Source organism: Oreochromis niloticus, linkage group LG12, assembly GCF_001858045.2.
Source record: "Oreochromis niloticus isolate F11D_XX linkage group LG12, O_niloticus_UMD_NMBU, whole genome shotgun sequence".
Taxonomy (NCBI): domain Eukaryota; kingdom Metazoa; phylum Chordata; class Actinopteri; order Cichliformes; family Cichlidae; genus Oreochromis; species Oreochromis niloticus.
In genome coordinates, this window is record NC_031977.2 from 8,591,259 (window position 1) to 8,612,066 (window position 20,808).

At 40.9% G+C, this 20,808-nt stretch overlaps 3 protein-coding genes across 3 annotated transcripts; 1 reads left to right on the top strand and 2 right to left on the bottom strand.

Moving 5' to 3' along the window:
- Positions 1–3,076: 3,076 nt before the first annotated feature.
- hnf1a (HNF1 homeobox a) lies at positions 3,077–10,387 on the top strand. Its single transcript, XM_003445574.5, has 10 exons — positions 3,077–5,538; positions 6,564–6,763; positions 6,877–7,057; positions 7,338–7,540; positions 7,746–7,888; positions 7,970–8,111; positions 8,192–8,380; positions 8,461–8,567; positions 8,647–8,731; positions 9,981–10,387. Exons 1-10 carry the CDS (start codon positions 5,240–5,242, stop codon positions 10,109–10,111), a joined length of 1,680 nt encoding a protein of 559 aa, XP_003445622.1. The 5' UTR covers positions 3,077–5,239; the 3' UTR covers positions 10,112–10,387.
- A 108-nt stretch (positions 10,388–10,495) lies between these two features.
- lg12h12orf43 (linkage group 12 C12orf43 homolog) lies at positions 10,496–13,897 on the bottom strand. The gene is made up of 6 exons (XM_005473015.4): positions 13,736–13,897; positions 13,401–13,431; positions 11,705–11,803; positions 11,523–11,608; positions 11,334–11,421; positions 10,496–11,242 (listed from the first exon to the last, which is right to left on the bottom strand). Exons 1-6 carry the CDS (start codon positions 13,863–13,865, stop codon positions 10,891–10,893), a joined length of 786 nt encoding a protein of 261 aa, XP_005473072.1. The 5' UTR covers positions 13,866–13,897; the 3' UTR covers positions 10,496–10,890.
- Positions 13,898–14,855: 958 nt separating this feature from the next.
- unc119b (unc-119 lipid binding chaperone B) lies at positions 14,856–20,723 on the bottom strand. Its single transcript, XM_003445668.5, has 5 exons — positions 20,451–20,723; positions 17,907–18,020; positions 17,293–17,401; positions 17,027–17,199; positions 14,856–16,940 (listed from the first exon to the last, which is right to left on the bottom strand). The coding sequence occupies exons 1-5, from the start codon at positions 20,683–20,685 to the stop codon at positions 16,828–16,830; spliced, it is 744 nt and encodes a 247-aa protein (XP_003445716.1). The 5' UTR covers positions 20,686–20,723; the 3' UTR covers positions 14,856–16,827.
- Between the last annotated feature and the right edge of the window lie 85 nt (positions 20,724–20,808).

Sequence of the window (20,808 nt, forward strand, 5' to 3'; positions counted from 1 at the left end):
TTAACAGAGCCATGATTAGTGTTTTAGTAGTAGGCAATCTCCACTCTGACTGCATGTGTTAAAAAAAATTCTTACATTCATATTTTGGAATACAGTGTAGTGAAAAAGCATTCGCCCACCCTTTATGACTTATTAGGTTTTTGCATATTTGTTGCACTTACATGTTTCAGATCATAAAACAAATTTTAATATTAGATGAAGTAAATAGAAAATTCAGTTTTGAAATGATGATTTCATTTCTTACAGGAAAAAAGTTATCCAAACCTACCTGGTCCTGTGTGAAAAAGTAAATCATAAATTTACTGTGATTAACCACCGAGTTCAGTTTCACGAGCCACACCCAGCCCTTATTATTGTCAGACCTGTTGAATAAGGAAAATATTCTGTGAATTGATGACTCAAACTTTTTGGAAGGTTTTAGTCCAGTTACATGTGGTGTAAAACTTACACAGCATTTCAGAAAAAGATCATAGGAGCAGTCAAACATGGGGGTGGTAGTGTGATGGTCTGAGGCTGCTTTGCTGCTTCAGGACCTGGACCACTAATTGAACCATGAATTCTGCTCTCTACTAGAAAATCCTGAGGCTGTCAGTTCGTGCCCTGAAGCTGAAGTGCGCATTTGGGTTATGCAGCAGGACAGTGACCCAAAATAAACCCAACTTTTGATGAATCAATAGAAACAAAGTGAAGAAAATATGTGGCTCATGTTTGAAAACCCTCTAATGTGGTTCAGTTGAAACAATTCTGCAAAGAGGAGTGGGCCAAAATTCCTCTACAGTGATGTGAAAGACTCATTGTCGGTTATCATAAATGCTTGATTGCAGTTCTTGCTGCCAAGGGTGGCACAACCAGTTATTAGGTTTAGGGGGTAATTACCTTTTCACACAGGCCCATGTAGGTTTGGATAACTTTTCCCCTTAATAAATGAAATGATCATTTTAAAACTGCATTTTGTATTTACTCGTATAATCTTTGTCTAAAAGTAAAATTAGTTTGATGATCTGAAACATTTAAATGTGACAAATATGCAAAAAGAAGTCAGGAAGGGTGCAAATACTTTTTCACTGCACTGTAATTTCATGCATCAGAATTATTTACCACCATAGCTGGAGACTAGATGTGTATTTTGGAAATAACAGAATAAGTAATAAAGACACTCATTTAGGAGTATCACACTCCAACCATGTTATGTTACAGTCAAATCAGAATAAACTAAGTGTATTAGACTGCAGACCTTTAGTCTACCTCCTTTTTCTGAGTTGTGAATGTTAAACTTTTATTATGAAGGAAGAGTTTCAACTTCCTGTCACAGTCTGGCTAAGTGTGACTGACTTGTCGAAATTTCCACAGTTTACAGACTCGGGAACTTATCTGCTGTGTTCTCTGTCTGGTTTAGCGTGGTTCTAAAAAGGTCCAAACATCAGATATGACAGGTGATAGACTAAAATAAAGTCTCCCAGAACACTGTGAGTCATTTCATCTGTTCCACAACACATGTACATACTTTTGTCTTCAGGAAATGAACTTTGTGTGCTATTAATACAATCAATACCATACAGTATTCCTGATCTTGCTTCATCTAATAACTGTGGATTCATTAGCCTTTCATAGTCATGAATATGTCTGTGGAAATTTGATGCGTGTCAGTGTCCTTATTTGCAGGTAGAGTTAAAAATGTGTTTGTCTATCTTGATGCACCTTCCAGGCTGTAAACTGGCTTATGCAACGGGGTATAACAGGAGGTTTCTGTGCTGTGTGCTCATTCATTGCTGGGGTTTAAGTATTTAATTAGTACCAAAGCCAGCTCTGGCTAATCTTCTCAACACTGACTCAACATGTGACCTGGTGACTAATGTTAAGGCCAATCAACAGCCTGAGCAATTCAAACAAAGACAATGTCAGCTTTGACTCGCAGTAGGTATACATGGATGCGGTCCTATGCAATTGTTATGGTTTGAAGCAAAGTTTCTAGGTGGTTTCTACTAGCATGGTCTCTGTTGGTTTCTACCAAACTGCTTTAAAACAAGCAAAAACACAGCCTCCAGATCATGACTCCACAGTGTTCCCATTCCTTATAGAAACACTTCGTGCCCAGAGCGCGCAACCCAGCGCACATCCTGTGTTACACAGACACTGATTTAGATTTGCGATTGTCCTCTCCAGCACAGTTTATCCTCATTGAGTGCTGCAGTCAGTGTCCTGCCTGCAAACAGGCCTACTCTACACTCTGCAGATGAACAGATGACGCTCTGGAAGTGGGACAGGGGCTATTTGGACAGGAATTAAGGGGTGTGTTAAATTTCTGCATGCATGATCAATGGGGTTGAATGGTGGGGTTGGGGGTGGGTGGGTGCTAACGCTAGGCAGAGGCAGAAACAGAGGGAGAGAGAGAGAGCTAGCGAGCAATGGCTCACTAATGAGAGATGGACAGCGTGGATTGTATCTCATTACCAATCAACATAGCTTTGAGTTCTCCAGAGAGGGAAAATGCAAGCTCTAATGTGTGCTGCATGTGTTCCTTTTTGATAAACCCAGCTTGTGTGGTGGGGTATTAGTCACAGCGGTATCTGAGCTGCTGGAAATCCACACACAACTGCCCTCTGTCCGTTTTGGTGAGGAGTTTCCTCTGAATAGTACAATGAGACTTAATTACAGGTCACTGGCATGTCTCAGGGAGATAGAGGCAGCTCTGTTACCCTTCCAAATACAGTATAATGCCATCTTCCCAAGGGTGGGGTGGGGTAACAGGAGCTCAACACAAAAAGGTGCTGATAGGCCGAACCTGAGAATAGTATTAGGTGATCCAGGCAGAGAAAGTGAGCATTTTACAGTGTAAAGAGAAAAGAGGAAAGATAAAAGACTACATTAACTCTCAAAGGTTTTCTCCCATTCAGTTTGCCCTCTTTCCTTTCCAGTTCAGTTCCAACTTAGTCTTCCTGCCAACTTATGTTGTCAAAAAACAAGAGGGTGGATTAAAAAAAGAGAGGGAGAGAGCGGGGCAGACAGGGAGAGGGGGGGAGAGAGGGGGAGAAGAAAATCTATGGAAACAATAATATTATTTGAATTCAACAGCCGAACAGTTTAAAGTTTAAACATTAGAGATGGGAATGGTGAACCACTTTCACGTTGTCCAGTTCACTGGAATCATATTTCTCTAAGCATATCAATTTCTTTATCAACGCACGGATGTCAAACTCAGCAGAGTGATTTGCAAGCCTTTGTCCATCTATAATTTCCACAAAGAAAACTGATCAAGAATTAATAAGGGACTAAATAAAGAATCAGATCTATAGTCAAAAATCAATAAGATTGTATTCATATCAGAAATGCAAAATGCAGAATTTGCATAGGCACTGCACAGACCTACTGCTGTATTTTAAAAAGAAAATGTTTTGCATGCTTTGCATAGAATTTCAGCTCTCCAGCTGACGTCCACGTTTTCTTTGTTTCATTTCATAATGTGCTAAATATGCAAGCAGCCTGGTTTAGCAGCACCCTGCAGATGTGCAGGGTTGCACTGTCCTGCTGAAATAACCACGATGGCAGCAGTTGATGCTCTAAAACCTGTACTAATGTATACATCGTTCAGCATTAATGGTGCCCTCACAGGTGCTCTTAGTTACCTCATGCCATGTGCAGTCATGCGCTCCCTGTACTGAACTGCATGCTGAAAACACACCAGGTGGTCTCTCTCCTCAGTTTTGAATTTCACAGCCCACAGGAAAGTTTTCCACTTCACTTGAGTCTGTCTTAAAAGCAGTAAGGCCCAGAGAAGGCAGCAGTCTTGTTTTTAGATGCATGGCAGAGTTGAATTTTTATTTGTGGATGCATGATGACTGTGTTCACTGGCGGTGGTTTTCAGAAGTGTTTCTGAGCCCATGCAGTGATTTTTTTTTCACTACATAATTATGTCTATTTTAATCACAGACACTCGACATCAGTTTTTGTCCTTATGCACAAAGAATGCAGAGATTTTTCCCAATTTCTCTGAAGAGTTTAAAGTAAGTTAGATTATTACATAGTTAAAACAAGGAATAAAATACACGTGGTCTAAACCCCTTCCCATATTTACTTCTACAAGATTAATCACTGGGGTGCTCTTTGGAAATTTTGCTAAGTAACCTAATTAAATGTAAGATATTAAAACAGGCGTCTGGAGCTTTTTGCATTATACAACTCCTATTTCTTGTTGCGCTTTTCTCAGCTCTTTCTGAGATGTGCTGCTGGAATCAGATTAAAAATAAGCACATATTTTTCAAACGAGGAAAAAAAGAGAAAATCTTGCTCCTTTTTTAAAAGTTTCATTTGTGAAATAGTCACAAGTAGTCAATAATGTCCAAAGTGTTTAACTTGTGCACATTGATAAAAAAAAGAGAGAGAGAGAGAAATGCACAGTGTTAGAGGTCGACCTTAAAGCACTCTTTCAATAAATGTGGAAATGTTTTAGGAAATTGATGTGCCAACATATTCCTTTCTTGTCTTGAACTCATGTTCAAGACAGAGAACACTCCACCAAGTCCCCTAACATGAAGCAACTTCCTGAAAGTCTAATGTAAAGATAACACAGCAGCGCCCTCTCCTGGCAGAAAAGACAAATCAAACTTTGTTCCTGCTTAGCTGATCTACTGCGCATCTGTACATTATTGACTTATTTATTTCTCTATTTTTTTTACATATGCATTAACAAATAAAATGTGTATGTATAAGAAAGAATAAGAAAGAAAAAAGCCCAAAACTATTTTTCCAAAATGTCCTTTCCACGTGAGAAAAAGCTATATGTAAAAAGCTCCCAACTTTCCAAGTCATGTTTTCCCCCCACTGTCTTATCAGTTTTCTGCTCTGACAAGTAGACTGTGGACTCTGCCAGTGCAACACCCCTCATTTTTATTTATTGTTTTTAAGATGAACTTTGGTCCCTGCTGAGGACTGAGGGAGAAGGGACAAAGTTCACAGGGCGCACGTAAGGAGGAGGGGGTGAATAGGAGGAAGGTTAGATTAAAACAAAATTGACCTTTGAAAGCAAAAACAACAAGTGAAAAGCTAAAACCGGACAGCTCTGGACACATCGGGAGGATTCGGCAAAGGAAAATGAAAGTTTACTTTCTCTTGAGCTGAAGAGGGACTGCAGATATAAAATAATGGGGCCTGGCACTGGCTGTGTGGCTGTCGTTTGAGCGTGATAGTGCACATGAGAGCAGTGTTTGTTTGCGAGGCAGTAGTGAGGTAAGACATAAGACTAATGGAGGGAGAGGAGAGGGTTGAGGCAGCCAAAGCGGGGCCTAGCCGTTTGACGGCCCTGCAGGAGCAGCTGATCTGGGCCCTGCTGGAATCTGGACTGTCCCGGGAGGTTCTGATCCAAGCCATGGGGGAACTGGAACGAAACAAGGCAAGTGCTGGCAACGAGAGGGGAGAAAGAGGGGATGGAGAGAGCTCAGAGGAGGGAGAAATGGATTTCCCACCACCTATATTCCGAGAACTGGAGAAGCTCCCGCCAGAGGAGGCGTCCAAACTGAGGACTGAAGTCGATCACCTACTGCAGTAAGTAGATCCTGGCACTTCTCTGGAAGCTTAATGGCAACAGCGAAAATCATCCTAATGTCTCGGTAACTGCTATTCTCACTCAGCAGCTTTTCCAGTAGGACCCGGTCGGATAAATTCTGAAAATTGACGACATCCTCGCCACCATTTCTGATTCTCCTCCTCTTTGTGTTACCTCCCGTGTGTCAAAAGCACACACTTGAGAGTCGAAGCAACACTTTACGCATTTACCTGTTAACGCCACTATTCCTATTGTCTTCTTACACTCTGTCCCCATGTCTTTACCAAATCCTCCCTCCTTGCCATGCTTCTCTGACTCTCTCTCTGCAGTCTGGCTCTTGGGCGAATATAAAGAGGGTTCCTCCTTTGCTAGTTACTAATTACCCACCCTCATCATTATTCCATGACCATTTCTTAATAAATAAGCCACAAGCCTGAGGTGAAGATTAATAGAGCAGAGCTGGTCATGTGAGACTGTGTTTGCGCAACGCATGAGTGATTTTTGTCCGTTCAGTTTTAAGGCCTGATTCTGAAAATATGGAACACAGACATACAAACATTGGACATTATATCATAAACATTAAATGTTAAAAAAAGGGGGGGGAAAGCTCTCTCTAAATAGGATTGTTAAAAAAAACAACTAATTTTTGCCCGATACCTGTACCAAAATGTTTGGAAGCTGACTGAGACTTTCAAAATAATTTGGTGTGCCTTTAACGACGTTTCCAACTTGATAATTAGGAAGTGTTAAATTAGGCTTCATAAATCTTTTACATGTTTTCCATTCCAGTGATCTGAAAGGGCTGGACTTTGTTCCCCCGTGCTCTCTCTTATCTCTCTCTGTCAACAAACCTCTCTTTACTTCCCACTGTGTGGTCATATTTTACGTCTCTACTGATGTGACAAACTGCCTGGTTAGCACTTCTACATATACTGGTATCTGTTAAGGAAAAGTCCACTAAATAAAAATGCACAAAACTAAAAGGTGGGCAGTTTTTAAGCTCGGGTGTCTGTCTGTCTGACAGTGAGGATCCCTGGCATGTTGCAAAAATGGTAAAAAGCTACATGCAGCAGCATAACCTACCTCAGCGGGAGGTGGTGGAGTCCACGGGACTCAACCAGTCTCACCTCTCCCAGCACCTCAACAAAGGCACGCCCATGAAGAACCAAAAAAGAGCTGCTTTGTACACCTGGTATGTCAAGAAGCAGTGCGAGATCAGCCAGCGTGAGTACACAAGCCGTGCAGGAGCTCCAAGAGCACAAAAATAAGAGAAAAATGCGAGGTGTTTAAAAAACAACAACAACAAAAAAAAAATAATGCTAACTTTTTAAATGCAGAATTTACCAATGCCAAACATGGGCTTGCAACTGTGAAGGACCAAGGGGAGGACACCAAGAAAGGACGGAGGAACAGGTTCAAGTGGGGTCCAGCATCCCTGCAGATCCTCTTCCACGCCTACGAACGACAGAAGAACCCGAGCAAGGAGGAAAGAGAGGGGCTGGTGGAGGAGTGCAATAGGTGAGACAGGATTTTGATTTTGTTTTTATAGGGTTGCTGTGACACTTAACCAGACCCAAACTATATGTGAGAAACTTTAACATGATTGCATCTTCTAAATTCTTGGCATCTGATCATATGTTTTTATAGATTTATAACAATTAACACTTCATTTAGCTATACAGCTTTCATAAATAATATTTTTCTTGTTACTGGATCCAAGACTGCTGGATGGAGATAGAACATTTTCATGTAAAATCCTTTGATTGTAATAAAGAGATGTGTACTTTTCCTCTTTCAGGGCAGAATGCCTCCAGAGGGGCGTGTCTCCCTCCCAGCTTGCTGGCCTCGGCTCTAACCTGGTCACTGAAGTCCGAGTGTACAACTGGTTCGCTAACCGTCGTAAAGAGGAGGCTTTCCGCCACAAACTGGCCCTCGACACGCCTTTCACCAGTCAGACTGCCTCATCCTCCAACGCCAACCTTCCACCCAGTCCCGAGCACGGTAATAACCCATTCTCATGCATGGAAATTTGAGAGGGAAATCAGAATGGCTTAGAGACATGACTCTACTGGTTGTGCTGGTGGATGCTCATATTTCCCTTTATTCTATTTAGACTTGGAGCAATCGACCAAAGTCAGCTGTGATGGTGTAAACCACAAACCTTATAAATGTTCTGGGACTGACTAGATGATTGTTGTTTCCCCAGGTGTGAAATACAGCCAGCAAATCCCATGCGACACTGTGAGCTCAGCCAGAGGCAGCGGAGGGGAGAGAGTGGGGCGTCTCATGGTGAGTCCAGTCCAACTGGAGCCAAGCCACACACTCCTCGAGACCCATAACCCCAAACTGGTGAGAGCTCATGTCCGGATCCCTCGTGATTCAATACGCTAAATTACCAGCTGCCCTAAAAATGCCATCCTCTGGTTTCAGGTGTCCAGCGGTGGGCCACTACCCCCAGTAAGCACTCTAACCTCCCTGCACAGTCTGTCTGCCTCACCTGCATCCTCACAGAGCCTCATCATGGCCTCAGTGCCCAGCGTCATGAGTCTGGGGGAGTCCTCCCTTCTCATTGGTAACATTGGCTCCCTTTTTTCCCCCCCATTTTGTAATAAGGTGAAAACTTGTCAGACCAACGTCAGTGCTGTTTCACAGGTTTAGCCTCCACGCAACCTCAGACTGTGCCTGTCATAAACAACATGGGAGGCGGTTTCACAACCTTGCAGCCCATCTCATTCCAGCAGCAGCTTCACGCCTCTCCCCAGCCGCCAATACCACAGCAGCTTCAGAGTCACATGGCTGCCAGTCCGTTCATGGCAACCATGGCACAGCTGCCATGTCACAGTAAGACTGCAGTAGCATGAAGACAAGAGCTCAACATGTCATTCCCGAGTAAAGATTCATTCATCTGTTTGTCATTCCAGTGTACAGCAAATCGGATTCGCCCCAGTACCACCCGTCCAGTTTGCTCTCTCAAGCCATGGTCATCGCAGACAGCAGCAGCCTGGCCAGCCTCACTGCTGTCAGACAGGTACTGGGACTGACCAGAGCTTAGTCTGTTCAGAGAATCTAGTTTTAAAACCTAAATCATTGATTTTTGTTTTGGGCAGATTCTGACCACAGACCCTGATGAGCAGGAAGACGCACCTTTACAGGAAGACTCTTTAAACATGCAACCACACTCACCTGCACCAGGTACCTTCCTCATTCCCGTCACAATGTGATGCACAGTTTGCACTTCATTTGGTGGTTTTAATAAAGCACGGCTTAACACGCTGAACATTTAAAACATATTCATCCAGCAGAATAAAACATGCTGCGAATAAAAGCATCAGTGAAAATGTGAAACCAAAACTTAAAACATAACCGGCTCCTGACAGTTTGAGTTTTATTCCTTCAGCTGGAGACTGGGTGCCGTTTACAGCTTGAGAGTAAAGACTAAATATAAAAATAGAATTCAACCTTAGTGCAAATTTGATATGAGGTCTTGAAAAAATAAAATGGTTGTAAAATTGTTTAGCGCCGACAGGAATAAAGTTGCATCTAAAAATCTATATTATTTATTCATTATTACTGATGTTCGTGCATGGAGAACTGCCTGATTCCAGAGATACTGATGCTATTTTTCGGAGATTTGGTTGGTCAGGCGGTCCAGGTAAGGTTCACAGCGTAAGATTAGATTAGATGAAATTTTATTAATCCCTCGGGTGGGTTCCTCCGGGAAATTCAGTTTCCAGTAGCACAGCACCGACAGAAGTTGCATGTTACAGATACAATAAAGGGGAATGAGAGTAAGGATAAAAGCATAAGTTACCATGGCAAGAAGTGAACCACATGCAGTACAGAACACCCAGAGTTAACCCTGAAGTTATCTGGGTAAGCCAAAATCTGGCTTCATAGTACAGGCCTCAGGTGGAAGCAAACCAAAGCCATGAATATTGGAGGTGGATTCAAGATGTTCTACCGTGCTGTAGACAGGAAGAGAAATGGATTAGGGGTGATCCTGAAGGAAGATTATGTGAAGAGTGTCAGACAGGCTCACGAGTTTGAAGCTGGAAATCAAAGGGGTGATGCTAATGCTTTGGAGAAGATGGTTTTGACAAAATAACAGGAGGCCGAATTGGTGTTAACATTTTCATTGGGAGTGAGCAGGATGGACAAGATTAGACGCTGATTAGATGTTGAAGATGGAGCAGCCAGGGAGGAGGAACAGACAAAGAGCACAAAGAAGGTTCATGGATGTAGTGAAGGAGGACGTGCAGAGGGTTGGTGTGACAGTGGAGGGTGCTAGAGGTGAGATGGAGGCAGATGATCTGCTGTAGCAACCAAAAGATGATAGACTCTCAGATGCCTTTGTAGCCTGATCCTCACAAATGTCCCAACACAAACACTGTTTTCAAACAATCTGAAGCCTCTTTTTTTTTTTGCTTTTTTAAATTAACAGTTTCGTCCGAGAGCCTCGAGCTGTATCCTTCCTCTCAGGCGACAGAAAGCCATCAATCTCACCTCCTCTCACCGTCTCCGACAGAAATCAGCTCCTACATCCCTGCACAAATGGTTTCCACAGCACAGTAAAAGAGTCTCCTGACTGTCAGCTGGATTCAGGAGTGTATCGGGTTGTATGCCATGTAAGCTTGGAGCCGGTACTACAAAGCAAGTTCAAAATATCCAAAATACTGGCTTCATCCACCCCAAGATCAGCATTCAGAATAAGCAGTCACCCGAAAGCTGTTATGAACTTGATACGTCAAGCCAGGGTCTTTCCAATCTAGATCTGACCAATCAGAAACGTGGACAAGCAGTGGAACTAATTTTACAAAAGAAGATAAAACTACAGTAACAGAAATACGAGCAGGTAAGGTCTGCAGCATAGGTTACCATGAAGATGTACCCAAGTAAGAAGCGAGTCGCCTTTGTAACACTGAAAACCCAGCGTTGCGCCTGAAGTTACCTGAAGAGTCCAAATCCTGCTTTGTAGCGCAGGCCTCTGGAGTCAGAGCTTTGATCTTTCAAATACTGTTTGACTCAAACGTCAAACTGTCACTGAAACGAGGACACAGAAAATTCACTCGACACAGAAAATCAACGGAAGATTAACACCAACATGTATTTTTTATTCAAATGTTTGTAAATGTTTTAGAATTTAAACAAAATGTAAACTGATCTGAAACTTGTCAACAGTATGTCATCTGCATTTTTTTTAACTCACCTTGAAATATTTTCACTTTTTTTTTTACATCATTAATGACAAAGTAAAGACTAATTCCAGCTTTGGAATAAAAATATTTTAAATCTTTGAATCCTCCGTGGCAGAAAGTCATTTAAAAAAAAAAAAAAAAAAAAAAAAAAAAAAATCAGTGCAATGCTTCTTCCTCTGCGTTTTCTTCTCGCCTCTTCTTCTTCTTTTTCCGTTTTACTTTGACTTGCATGTTTTCCTGCTCTGAGTTTGTGAGCTCACCATTGCTCTGAGCATCAGGAGTAGAACCTGAGTCCACCTGTTCCCCGTCCTCCTGATTCTTCTTCTTCTTCTTCTTCTTCTTCACAACGTGGCTCTCTTCTCCCTCTGCATCTTTCTTCTTTGTCTTTGTCATTTTTTCCAAGCAAGGAGGCTCCATCGAAGGGGGTGAGAGTGCTAACGAGGGTAACAGATCTTTGACAGACACCGCTGCCTCTTTCAGCCTCATTTCCATCTCATCATCGCTGTCGCTGAAACCGGCAGAGAGAGAAAGAATGTCATACAGAGGGAAATAAAAATGAATCAATAACACAAGGAAGAAAATAATAAAAGATGAAGAACCTTGAGCTGGGAGCAGGCCGTCGCCTTACGGGGGCGGGAGGATCTTCAGCTTTCTTTCCTGGGACGGATGTAGAAAACAGACGAAATCCTAGAAGAAGAAAACAGACGAAATCCTAGAAGAAAACTTTCAGGTTGATGAACACAAGTTCCCATAGAAACAAAATCTTCTTAAAGAGACGGAAACTTTACCTTCATCCTCCTCCTCATCATCATCTTTGTTACATTTAGCTGATTCTAAACAGGATGAAGTTTGAGGCTTTATCTCTGAAATACAACTGACAAGCAAATATAATGGTCAATAAGATAATCTTATGATTATCAATTATTATAAACAAAAGGGTTTTTTTTGTTTTTGTAGTCAGAGCCGTTACCTGTCAAGAAAGTGTCCTAACTTTCTGGCAACATGCGTCTGGAATCCTGGCGTGACCTGGAGCTCGTTGCCATCATGTTCATGGTCAGCGACAACGAGACTGTTGTACAAAAGAACGTTATGAAGCTTATTTCATTTCTGACATTGATACATTAAAAAAAACAAAACAAAGCAGATTACCTCTGTACTTGCCTACTGAGATAAAGGATCTACAGCTTTTGCAAAAGCCTCTGACTCTGAACTCTCTTAGGTAGCTTTTTTTTGTCATTTCCTTCAGTAGTCTGCAGGAATAGTTCTCCAGGCTTCTTGAAGGACATTTAAAGTTCTTTGGATGCTTCTGCAAGATTATCTCACACTGTTTCAGTAATGTTAAGGTCTGAGCTCTGAGGAGGCCAATCTATGACTGGTAGTGTCCCATTGTGTGTTTTCTGTGTGTAAGATTTTACTACATTGCCAGTTTTGACAAGATCCCCAACACCACTGGCTGAAACCCCCAAATCCTCTGTGTAGACACTCACTGCTGTACCTCTCTCCTGACCTCCTCCGTACATATTAACAATGATTTGAACAATAAAATTCAAATTTGGACTCTTCCCTCCATCAGATCTGTTGCCACTGATTTTCAGTCCAGTTCTTGTGTAATTTAGCATGGATTCTTGACAGCCACACTTCCACTGAGACCATTTGTGATAAGGCTTCATGAACAACAGATGGATCAGCAGAAAAGCCAGATGCATCACTCAGATCAGGTCTTTGCTAAACGTTTTCCTATTTTTTAAGGGCATAATTTTCAGATACTGTTCATCTGTTGTAGATATTTTTAGTCCTCCATTTGTTTCATCTACTCATTTTTTTTAAAGACACACTATGAACCATGCCAAGTTTTTGGCTAATACCTTTTTATTAATCACTTTGTTGGTGGAAAAATGTTATTTTGTGCCTGCCAAACTGTGTTTTCTTGGGGATTTTTCATAGTTTCAACTAAAGAAATGGTAACAAGTAATTTGTTTTTGTGACAGGCTGCTATTAAAGTGACAATGAAGACACAATGTTGTGTTAATCAGTGTTAAGTGGCTCAACAAACAAACAAGGAAAGACAACATTCCTCTGAAAATGATCAGGTACAATGACTGAACTGAAAGTGAGTGAAAAAGTAGCCAATCTCCAAAGAAACACTGAAAGACCTTCTGAAAAGCCTGAAGAACTATTGCTCAAGACTACTTTAAACAATTCTAAGCAAAATATAAAGAAATGAGGGTTGGTTCGAGTTAAAAACATTAACTTGAACCAACAAATTATTATTACGCAATGCGAGATTCATTTGCAGAACAGATGGATAGTCATAACTTACAAAAACTAACTAATTTTAAGTACATCTGGTGTTTTTTTCCATATTAATTGAATCTAATATCATTACAGTTTACTGCTCATATTGGAAAGACACAAACCTTCACATACAGAGCTTTTGTGCCTGAAACAACAACAGCATGTTACGTCTTTGTGGGTCAAACAACCTATCCAAATCTGCAAATACTCTAAACCTTCCATACATTTTCCCTCCTGTGCAGTAGTGAAAGGAACAACAATGTATTTTGTTGGAAAATTGAAGTAGTGAAAAGCTTCACAGCAGTTTTCACACTTGGACGCATATTTAACACTACAAGAAGTAAAATGGTATTTTAAAAGGTAACACTTACCGCTTTGACTCTTTCACACTGGCATCCCCATCTTAAAACACAGAGAGTTAGTGTCTTTAACAGAGCTACACTGCAGCTGATGAAACTCACACACTGTGTTGATTTAGCAAGCTCAGGGGCTAGCTAACGGTGCGCTATGCTCTTAGAGTCTTACCGTAATGTTTATTTGTAACCAATTAAATAAATTTCATTAGAAAATGTTATTAACCGACAGCTCTTTATGCATGGACTATAAATATTAGTGGAAACTTCTTCGGGGAACCTGTTGGGAACGACTAGCGGTGCACGTATGCTAGCTTGGCCCCTCGGTTCAAACAGAAGAGGCAAACACTAACCCTTGCTTTTGACAGCCTTCGTTTCCCAAACCGCCTCCTGACATCTTTTAAGTACTTCGTCGTCACTGCTGCTGGAGTCGTCCGAAACCCCAACCATCTTTTTAGCGGGGGCCGCCATGATGAAACACATGTGCAGCTACTAGTGTTATGTTTTCAGCTGAGGATTCTGGGTAATGTATTTTGTTACCCAGGTGAGAAAAAACACCAAAGCGTTCTCAGACTCATCGCTACTTTCATTCCGTTTTAAGAAACGGTGGTAAATCAGGGTTAAATATTATTTATTATTCAAATGGAAATCAGAGTTACATTTCTGGGTCCTGTTTTCTTCCTTTTTCCTGCAGTCACTATCAAAACTATTCAGTGGGTCCTGGCATGTTTGGGGTTTTATGAGGTGTGTTTATTTTTGTCTCAATATTTGGGAATTCTGTGCAGACCCACATTAAGTAGGACTCATGGCCACTCTAACTTGGACAGGTCTCACAAGCAGATCGCCTTGTATGCTTTTTGTTCAGCAAACTTACAATGTGATATTCAAGTTTCAAGGTGGAAAAACAACATCCCTTATAACTCATTTATATTGAGACTAAGAAGGAGACTAGTCACACCTCAGTAGAAAGGTGAAAACATCACTTTACCCTGCAGGTTGCATATAATTTAATCATGTGTCATGTAGTGGATAAATAGACAACATGATACAGAGAGTTTACCGCAATTTAGACAAAGTTGCACCTTTAATTTCACAAGTGCATTTAACACGACTCAGAAAGAGAAGCTCCAGGAAATGTCAGTAGGCATATCCACCATCAGTAATCTAGCATGGATTAGTGATGATCTGACAAGAGAGGCTGTGATATGTGAGACTGGGCAGTGCTGTGTCTGATTTGGTGATGTGCAGTATAAGAGCTCCACAGAGGACTGTGTCATCCTCTGTGCACGGGCACTTTCTCTAACAGACTGATTCAGCTCTGTTGCCAAGAGGACAGAAACAGTTAAACTTTCCCACCGCATCTCTTGTAACACAATACATCTGTCTGGCAGAGAGACATCTGTCACATATTATTAAAATATTAATTTTAAAGAATTTCCAAAACATAGGATAAATAAAGTACTTTCCATCTCATTCATTCAGCCATTTTTTATTTTTTATTTATTTACAACAAATTGGATAAGACAAACATTTGCAAAATTAGCCAATATAAAAACTGGTGACCATGCAACAGGTGACAGAAAGAGTCCATGAAGTCCAACATAGAAAAAAAAAAAGGGCACAGTTGACAAAAGGGTGCCTAATGTGATATCCCATTTGTAGTGGGTATTAACGGACTGCATAATATGTTGTCACCGACTCTTTCTCACTATATTCATCCTGTTTTATAGAAGGTAATGCTACAAGAATACAGAAAAAGAACATCAGGATGCAATTTTACATCCCTTCAGCTTACTGTCACAAGTGGACAGGAAAACTTCCGCACATTAAAGGTGAAAAAAACAAAAAAAACTGATTCAAGGCACATAGAGTCAATAACAGTACAGTAGGAAGAAGCCCTGATGTGTGTATGCACGACTGAAATGCACATTAACAAATACACTTTAAACAACCATTTACAAGGTGTCATTATTATCTCCTGCCTTGCAGGTGTTCATTTCAGTAACCTAAATTAAAAAAAACCCAACTATGAAGTGATATCCACGTTTCACCTGGAAATCACTCTGCAAGTGGAGCCCAATTTCAAACTCTTAACTGCTGACGTTTTGAATAAATTATGGACAACTTTTCAGCATAATACAATTCAGAGCATCACAGTAAGTAAGGTATTCCTTCTAGCAGGACTGGCATCACATGAAATTGTGCACACTGGAAACTGGTGACATGATTCGTATACAGATGGGTTAAAATTTGCAGTCACCAGTATCATCGATCAAACAGGTCAACGACTGCATCTACCCTAGTGCCTCATTAAAAATAGATCCAACTACCAAGTTACCTCCCTCTGTACTGTCAAGTTGTGTGCTACTGTGGTATTTCATTAGTAAACTGAGAAGGCAATCTCAAAGGAGAAGAGCATACTCCCAGTTCAATAGGTATACCACATGTTTGGCCAAACTCAGCTGCTAAAGAGTGGGATTCACAGTACTGCTGTGACAAATAAACAAAGGATGAAAGAACTATGCAATTGCACAAAGAAGGCAGAAAAACACTTCTAAACATGGGCGGCACATAAAAGAAAAACATTTAAAGTCTAGTAACTAGCTCTATCCCAGAGTTTTCATAGAACAAAGACACGGGAAAACTTTTGTTATAACAATCTAACCGATTGTAGCAGAATGAATATCACACCTGGAATTATTTGTTTTAAAAAAAAATCAAACAAACAAAAACAAAACAGGAAAAGGGAGAAGACCATTTTCGAATTAAGGGATATTCTACCAAAGAAGAAACTGGTCATCTTGTACTTCATAAAACAGACACCAAGCTTAAATATCTGACAAACAGTAGCAACTGCTCTCAACTTACATCTGAGGAAGAATCAAACTCAAACAAACACTAATGCTACATCTATTAATAAAACAATACCGAAACACCAACATAATGCTCGTTTTTCCATAAAGGAAACACAATTGTCACTTGCAAAAGGTAGTTCAACTCAAAAATAAACAAACTTATTACATCTGTAATTAAATGAAAGAAAACTAACGTAGTCTACACACGTTGCCACTATAGATGTGTTACTCAAAATTGTCCCTTTCCAGCAGAGACAGCAGGAAATTAAGGCAAAAGTGTTCAAGCAGTTACATTACACATGTATGACAATCCGAAAGGAGAACAGAAAGGTTTCAGTCAGATATAACAGCGAAATACTGAATTAAACATTCTCTCGGAGTGCCAGAAACTGAGCTCTGTTAGGTACTGATGAATTGATCCATGATTTCATATGAAGGCAGATATGGTTGGGTTTTTTACTGTTTCTGTTCTTTTTTTTAAACTATGGTGCTTTTTTTCTGCTAAAGAGTGAATACTTCTGTCTCTGCCCCCTTTATTGAGGGGCACAATCCAGAAAATCGGTCTCCTGGGAGCTACTGCATCCTTTTTATTACAGACCACCATTGTAGGCATAGTCTGCTTTGTTGTGCATGATGAGTTTATTATCCACAAAGTAGAAACTGTCTGATCTGGTCTCGTAAGGGTGTGCCACCATTTGACGAACTGGAAAAAGAGAAGGGGAAATCATCAACTAAGAAATAAAGATATATACAGATCTGGTAATATGAACAAAACAGAGTAGAACTTACTGAGGTCGTCAGGAAGCTGCGGGAACTCGTAAATGTGTTCACATGTGTTGCGGCTGTTAGGAATGCAAAAACCGAAGTCAAAGTCGAAATTCTTCAGGAGGCGTCCCTGGAAGTAATGCCGCTCAATCATACGGAAGCTGTTAATGGGTCGGTCACCCACTGTGAACTCCACTCTGCAGAGAGGGGAAAAGAGACAAATTAAAAAACTAAAAAGACACCCGAGGCTGATCGTGATGCAGTCACACCGTTGTAGTCCATTTACTCACGTCGCACCAACCGTGCGGAGTTTTAGGAAGGCTGGTGTAAACTGGTATCTGACAAAACGCCCCGCACTCGTGTCTGAATCGCCACCCTCCTCTTCACTCTCCATGGGTCCTGATACAGAAGACTAATTCAGCTGACTGGCATACATGCTTTACTGTAGTGCTTGAAATATACATAGGGTGTCTCTTTTCAAGTTATGATCATCCATCAAAAGGTTGTGATACAACTGAATGAGCACAGTTTGACATGGTGGCGTCAAATCAAATCGGCATGTTAAAGAAACAAACAAAAAATCTAAATACATGCAGAGGGTGCGTTACTAGTGAAAAAGGGAAGCAATAGTGCTTAATCTTGGGCCCTTCCTTTTAGAACTCGTTTTTTTATATATTTAGATTTGAGATAAAAGTAAGGATACCAATGCACAGCACACCCGCCCAGCTAGGCTGCGGCTCTCGTGCTTGGTGACAATTCATCTTTTTAAATGCATGATAACTAAACAGCTTTAACATTTTTGCATGGATGTGTGATCATTTCTGTTTTTCATTCAGGTCTGTTCTATATTTTTAGGAATTTTAAGCTTGGTAATATGCAGGCAAATTTTGAGTGTATCACTTACCGCTGTTAGGAGGTTTGGCGATTTCAAAGAGCACCGTTCCTGTCTCAAGATCTCTGATTTTGAATCGTGTGAAGTCAATGTTGTAGATATTATCTTCAGGTCTGCAAAGATAGTCTGGAATGTGGAAGGAAAAAAGTAAGCTAAGCCAAGACAATCAACTTATACAGTAGATGTGAGGAGTTTAACCCTCTGCGGTCAAAGTCATTGTAACACTGATGTTAACTTTACCCCACTCTGGAACAAGGCAAAACAGACTTTTGGGGAAAAAATGTAAATAGTTTTTGATGTGTGACAGTTTGAATGGTTTTTTTATCTGATTTCTGATTGCCACGATTTGGTGAAAAATTTAATGAGAAAAAAAAAAGCACATTCTCATCGCCTAGAATTAAGATTAGTGTTATCACCGTTCGTAATCTTAGACATCAGATAGTTACCTGACAGGAAGCAAGCAACTACTAGAAAATAGAGGTCCCATTATTTAAATTCTTCTGTATTGAGGTTTCTCATTTGATGTCATGTTCACATTTTAAGAGATTTATCCACCTCATTGGATGTGATTACAAGCTCTGTTTGCTACATTGGATGCAAAGAAGGTGCACCAAAAAGCTCCTAGTGATTGCTTTGGTTGCTAGCAGACCGCCATAGCTGCCTGACGTTTTTCATATTTGTCTGCAAACACTTGCAAACTACTAGCAAAGCAGTAGTAAAAGTATGACGCAAATGGAAATGGAGACGATTGGCATTCAAAGTAAAAGCTGTGGCTCTGAAGGCAATTTGGATTGCACTTTTTTCAGTTTTACTACATCTCAGAGAGAATCCGACCGTTACTTGCAAGGCCTCAATGACCAATCTCTTGGTATGTGTGACTGGGGCTTTAGTAATTACTTACTCAGCTACTACCACCAACCTCCAGCAACAGATCAGGGAATACTAATTTTTCTCATCATGACTGGAGTCTGCATTGTCACCATGATTGTCACACATAGTGAACACGCTAACGACACGTGGTTGCGCATCTGAAAAAACCTCATTATAACAACTTTGTGAAAGTCACACAACTGTTTGGAGCACAAACACTGACCTTTACTTAGAGAACTGAGACAGCACTTAAGGAGCAGTCAGGGTTTCAGTATCTGTTGGTCTGGCTCCTGCAAACTGCAGTAATGGTGACTAATGCAATAGAAAAAGGTTCTAGTGTTCAAACAATGGCAGTGAGATAGAGCAGAAGTAATGTCATTGTTGTCTGGGCAAGAAAAAGGCCAAAAAACAACTTAGTTCATTAGTCACTAGCTGCAGCTGTAGTCAACTGGGTGTCCGATGACAAACCATGGGATAGGGACGCAGAGGGTTCAAGCAGGTTACTACACGGGTGAAGGTGATGACGGTTAGGGGAGAAAATGAAAGAAGCCAGCAATCCAAATGAATGAATTACTCATTAAATAACTGTGTGGGAAGTTGGTCCACTATATTGATGAACACACAACAGGCACCATAACATTCAGAATTTGTTCCAAATAAGACATGACCTGAGAGAGGAATCCTTATGTTTAGGAAGCCGGTAGTAAGGACTAATGTAAAATATCACAGCATTACAGTGTGTGGAACAACTGCACAGACAAACAAGTTTGTTCAAAACAACAAACTGCATGAATATAGGAAACGCTCCTCTCAGTGATTGAGTTGTCTCCTTATGTTCTAATGAAGCCTTGTCTTAATTTTCTTTTTTTTAAATCAAGGCAGGTAACCCAAGCTGAATGTATTCAGTAAGATTCTCCTTTTTGTGAAAAAGGACTACATCCAGAGAAATGTAAACTTCTACCTACTGCTGTTCAGGTACAGTATCTACATTATATGTAGAATTTAAAATTATTTCATATCGTTTTTACATACTGTACATGAAGCCAAAGCATTGTAATTACACTTCCCATTGTTTTCACTGGACTTTGTTTTTGTTTTCTTGATATGAAATCATCCACTTGTGTATGCTTTACACATAATAAACTAAAACCAAACACAAAGGATCAACTGATCATTCATTAACAGCCGTGTCGGAACCGAAACCGTGTGCTTTATGATAACTTATAATAAACTAATGAACGTGGGTGAATAGAAAATTCTAAACCTAAAAGTTTAGTCCCTACACCTCCAGCTGTGAAGAAATGAGAAGAAACATAACTGTACATGTATCTGCCAAACACACTTACTAAAACAAGTTGTTAAGATAATAATAGGCTTTTAGCTGTTTGACCTCCCCAAGCCAGCGTGGGGTGCCCTAAATAATGCGCGCTTTGGGGCTCCAAAGTCCTACTTGCACCCTTGCAAATAGTTTCGCCCAAACCCCAATGAACCGTGTTCTCGCTGAATCACCAAAGTAACACATGTAGTATTTACCTTATGAACACATTTAGTAAACGTACCCTTTGGTCGACTGCTCTCAAACTTCTTTTCTTAACGTTAGCCACAATTAGCATAGTGCGTAGCTAGTTAGGCGACGCAATTTCGCAGCTTTTAGCAATGCGCAACTGTAAGTTGCCAAAGCATTACCTTCCGTAACAGCCCGGAGCCCGAGGACATGGTCCGGGGTAATATCTCTTCCTAGAGCCCGGAGTTCATCCTCTGTGACCACAGGCCACTTCTCCGTTTGGCTGCGCCTCGACTTCAGCTTCTTCAGCATTCCTCCGCCACTCTTTCTATCCCTGTGGTTGCTCTCCGTGCCGGTGTCTGCGTCCGTCGGACCCTTGCTGACTGTTTGTAACGGTTTGTTTCGGGAACCGTTCATTTCGGACAGCGCGGCAACAATGAAATGAGGAGCGGAGCCTATGAATTTGGGAGCGACTTAACAAACTAGGTAATCTCAAGATGGCGTGAAACGTGTTAGGGAGATGGGCAACGCGAGGTTGTG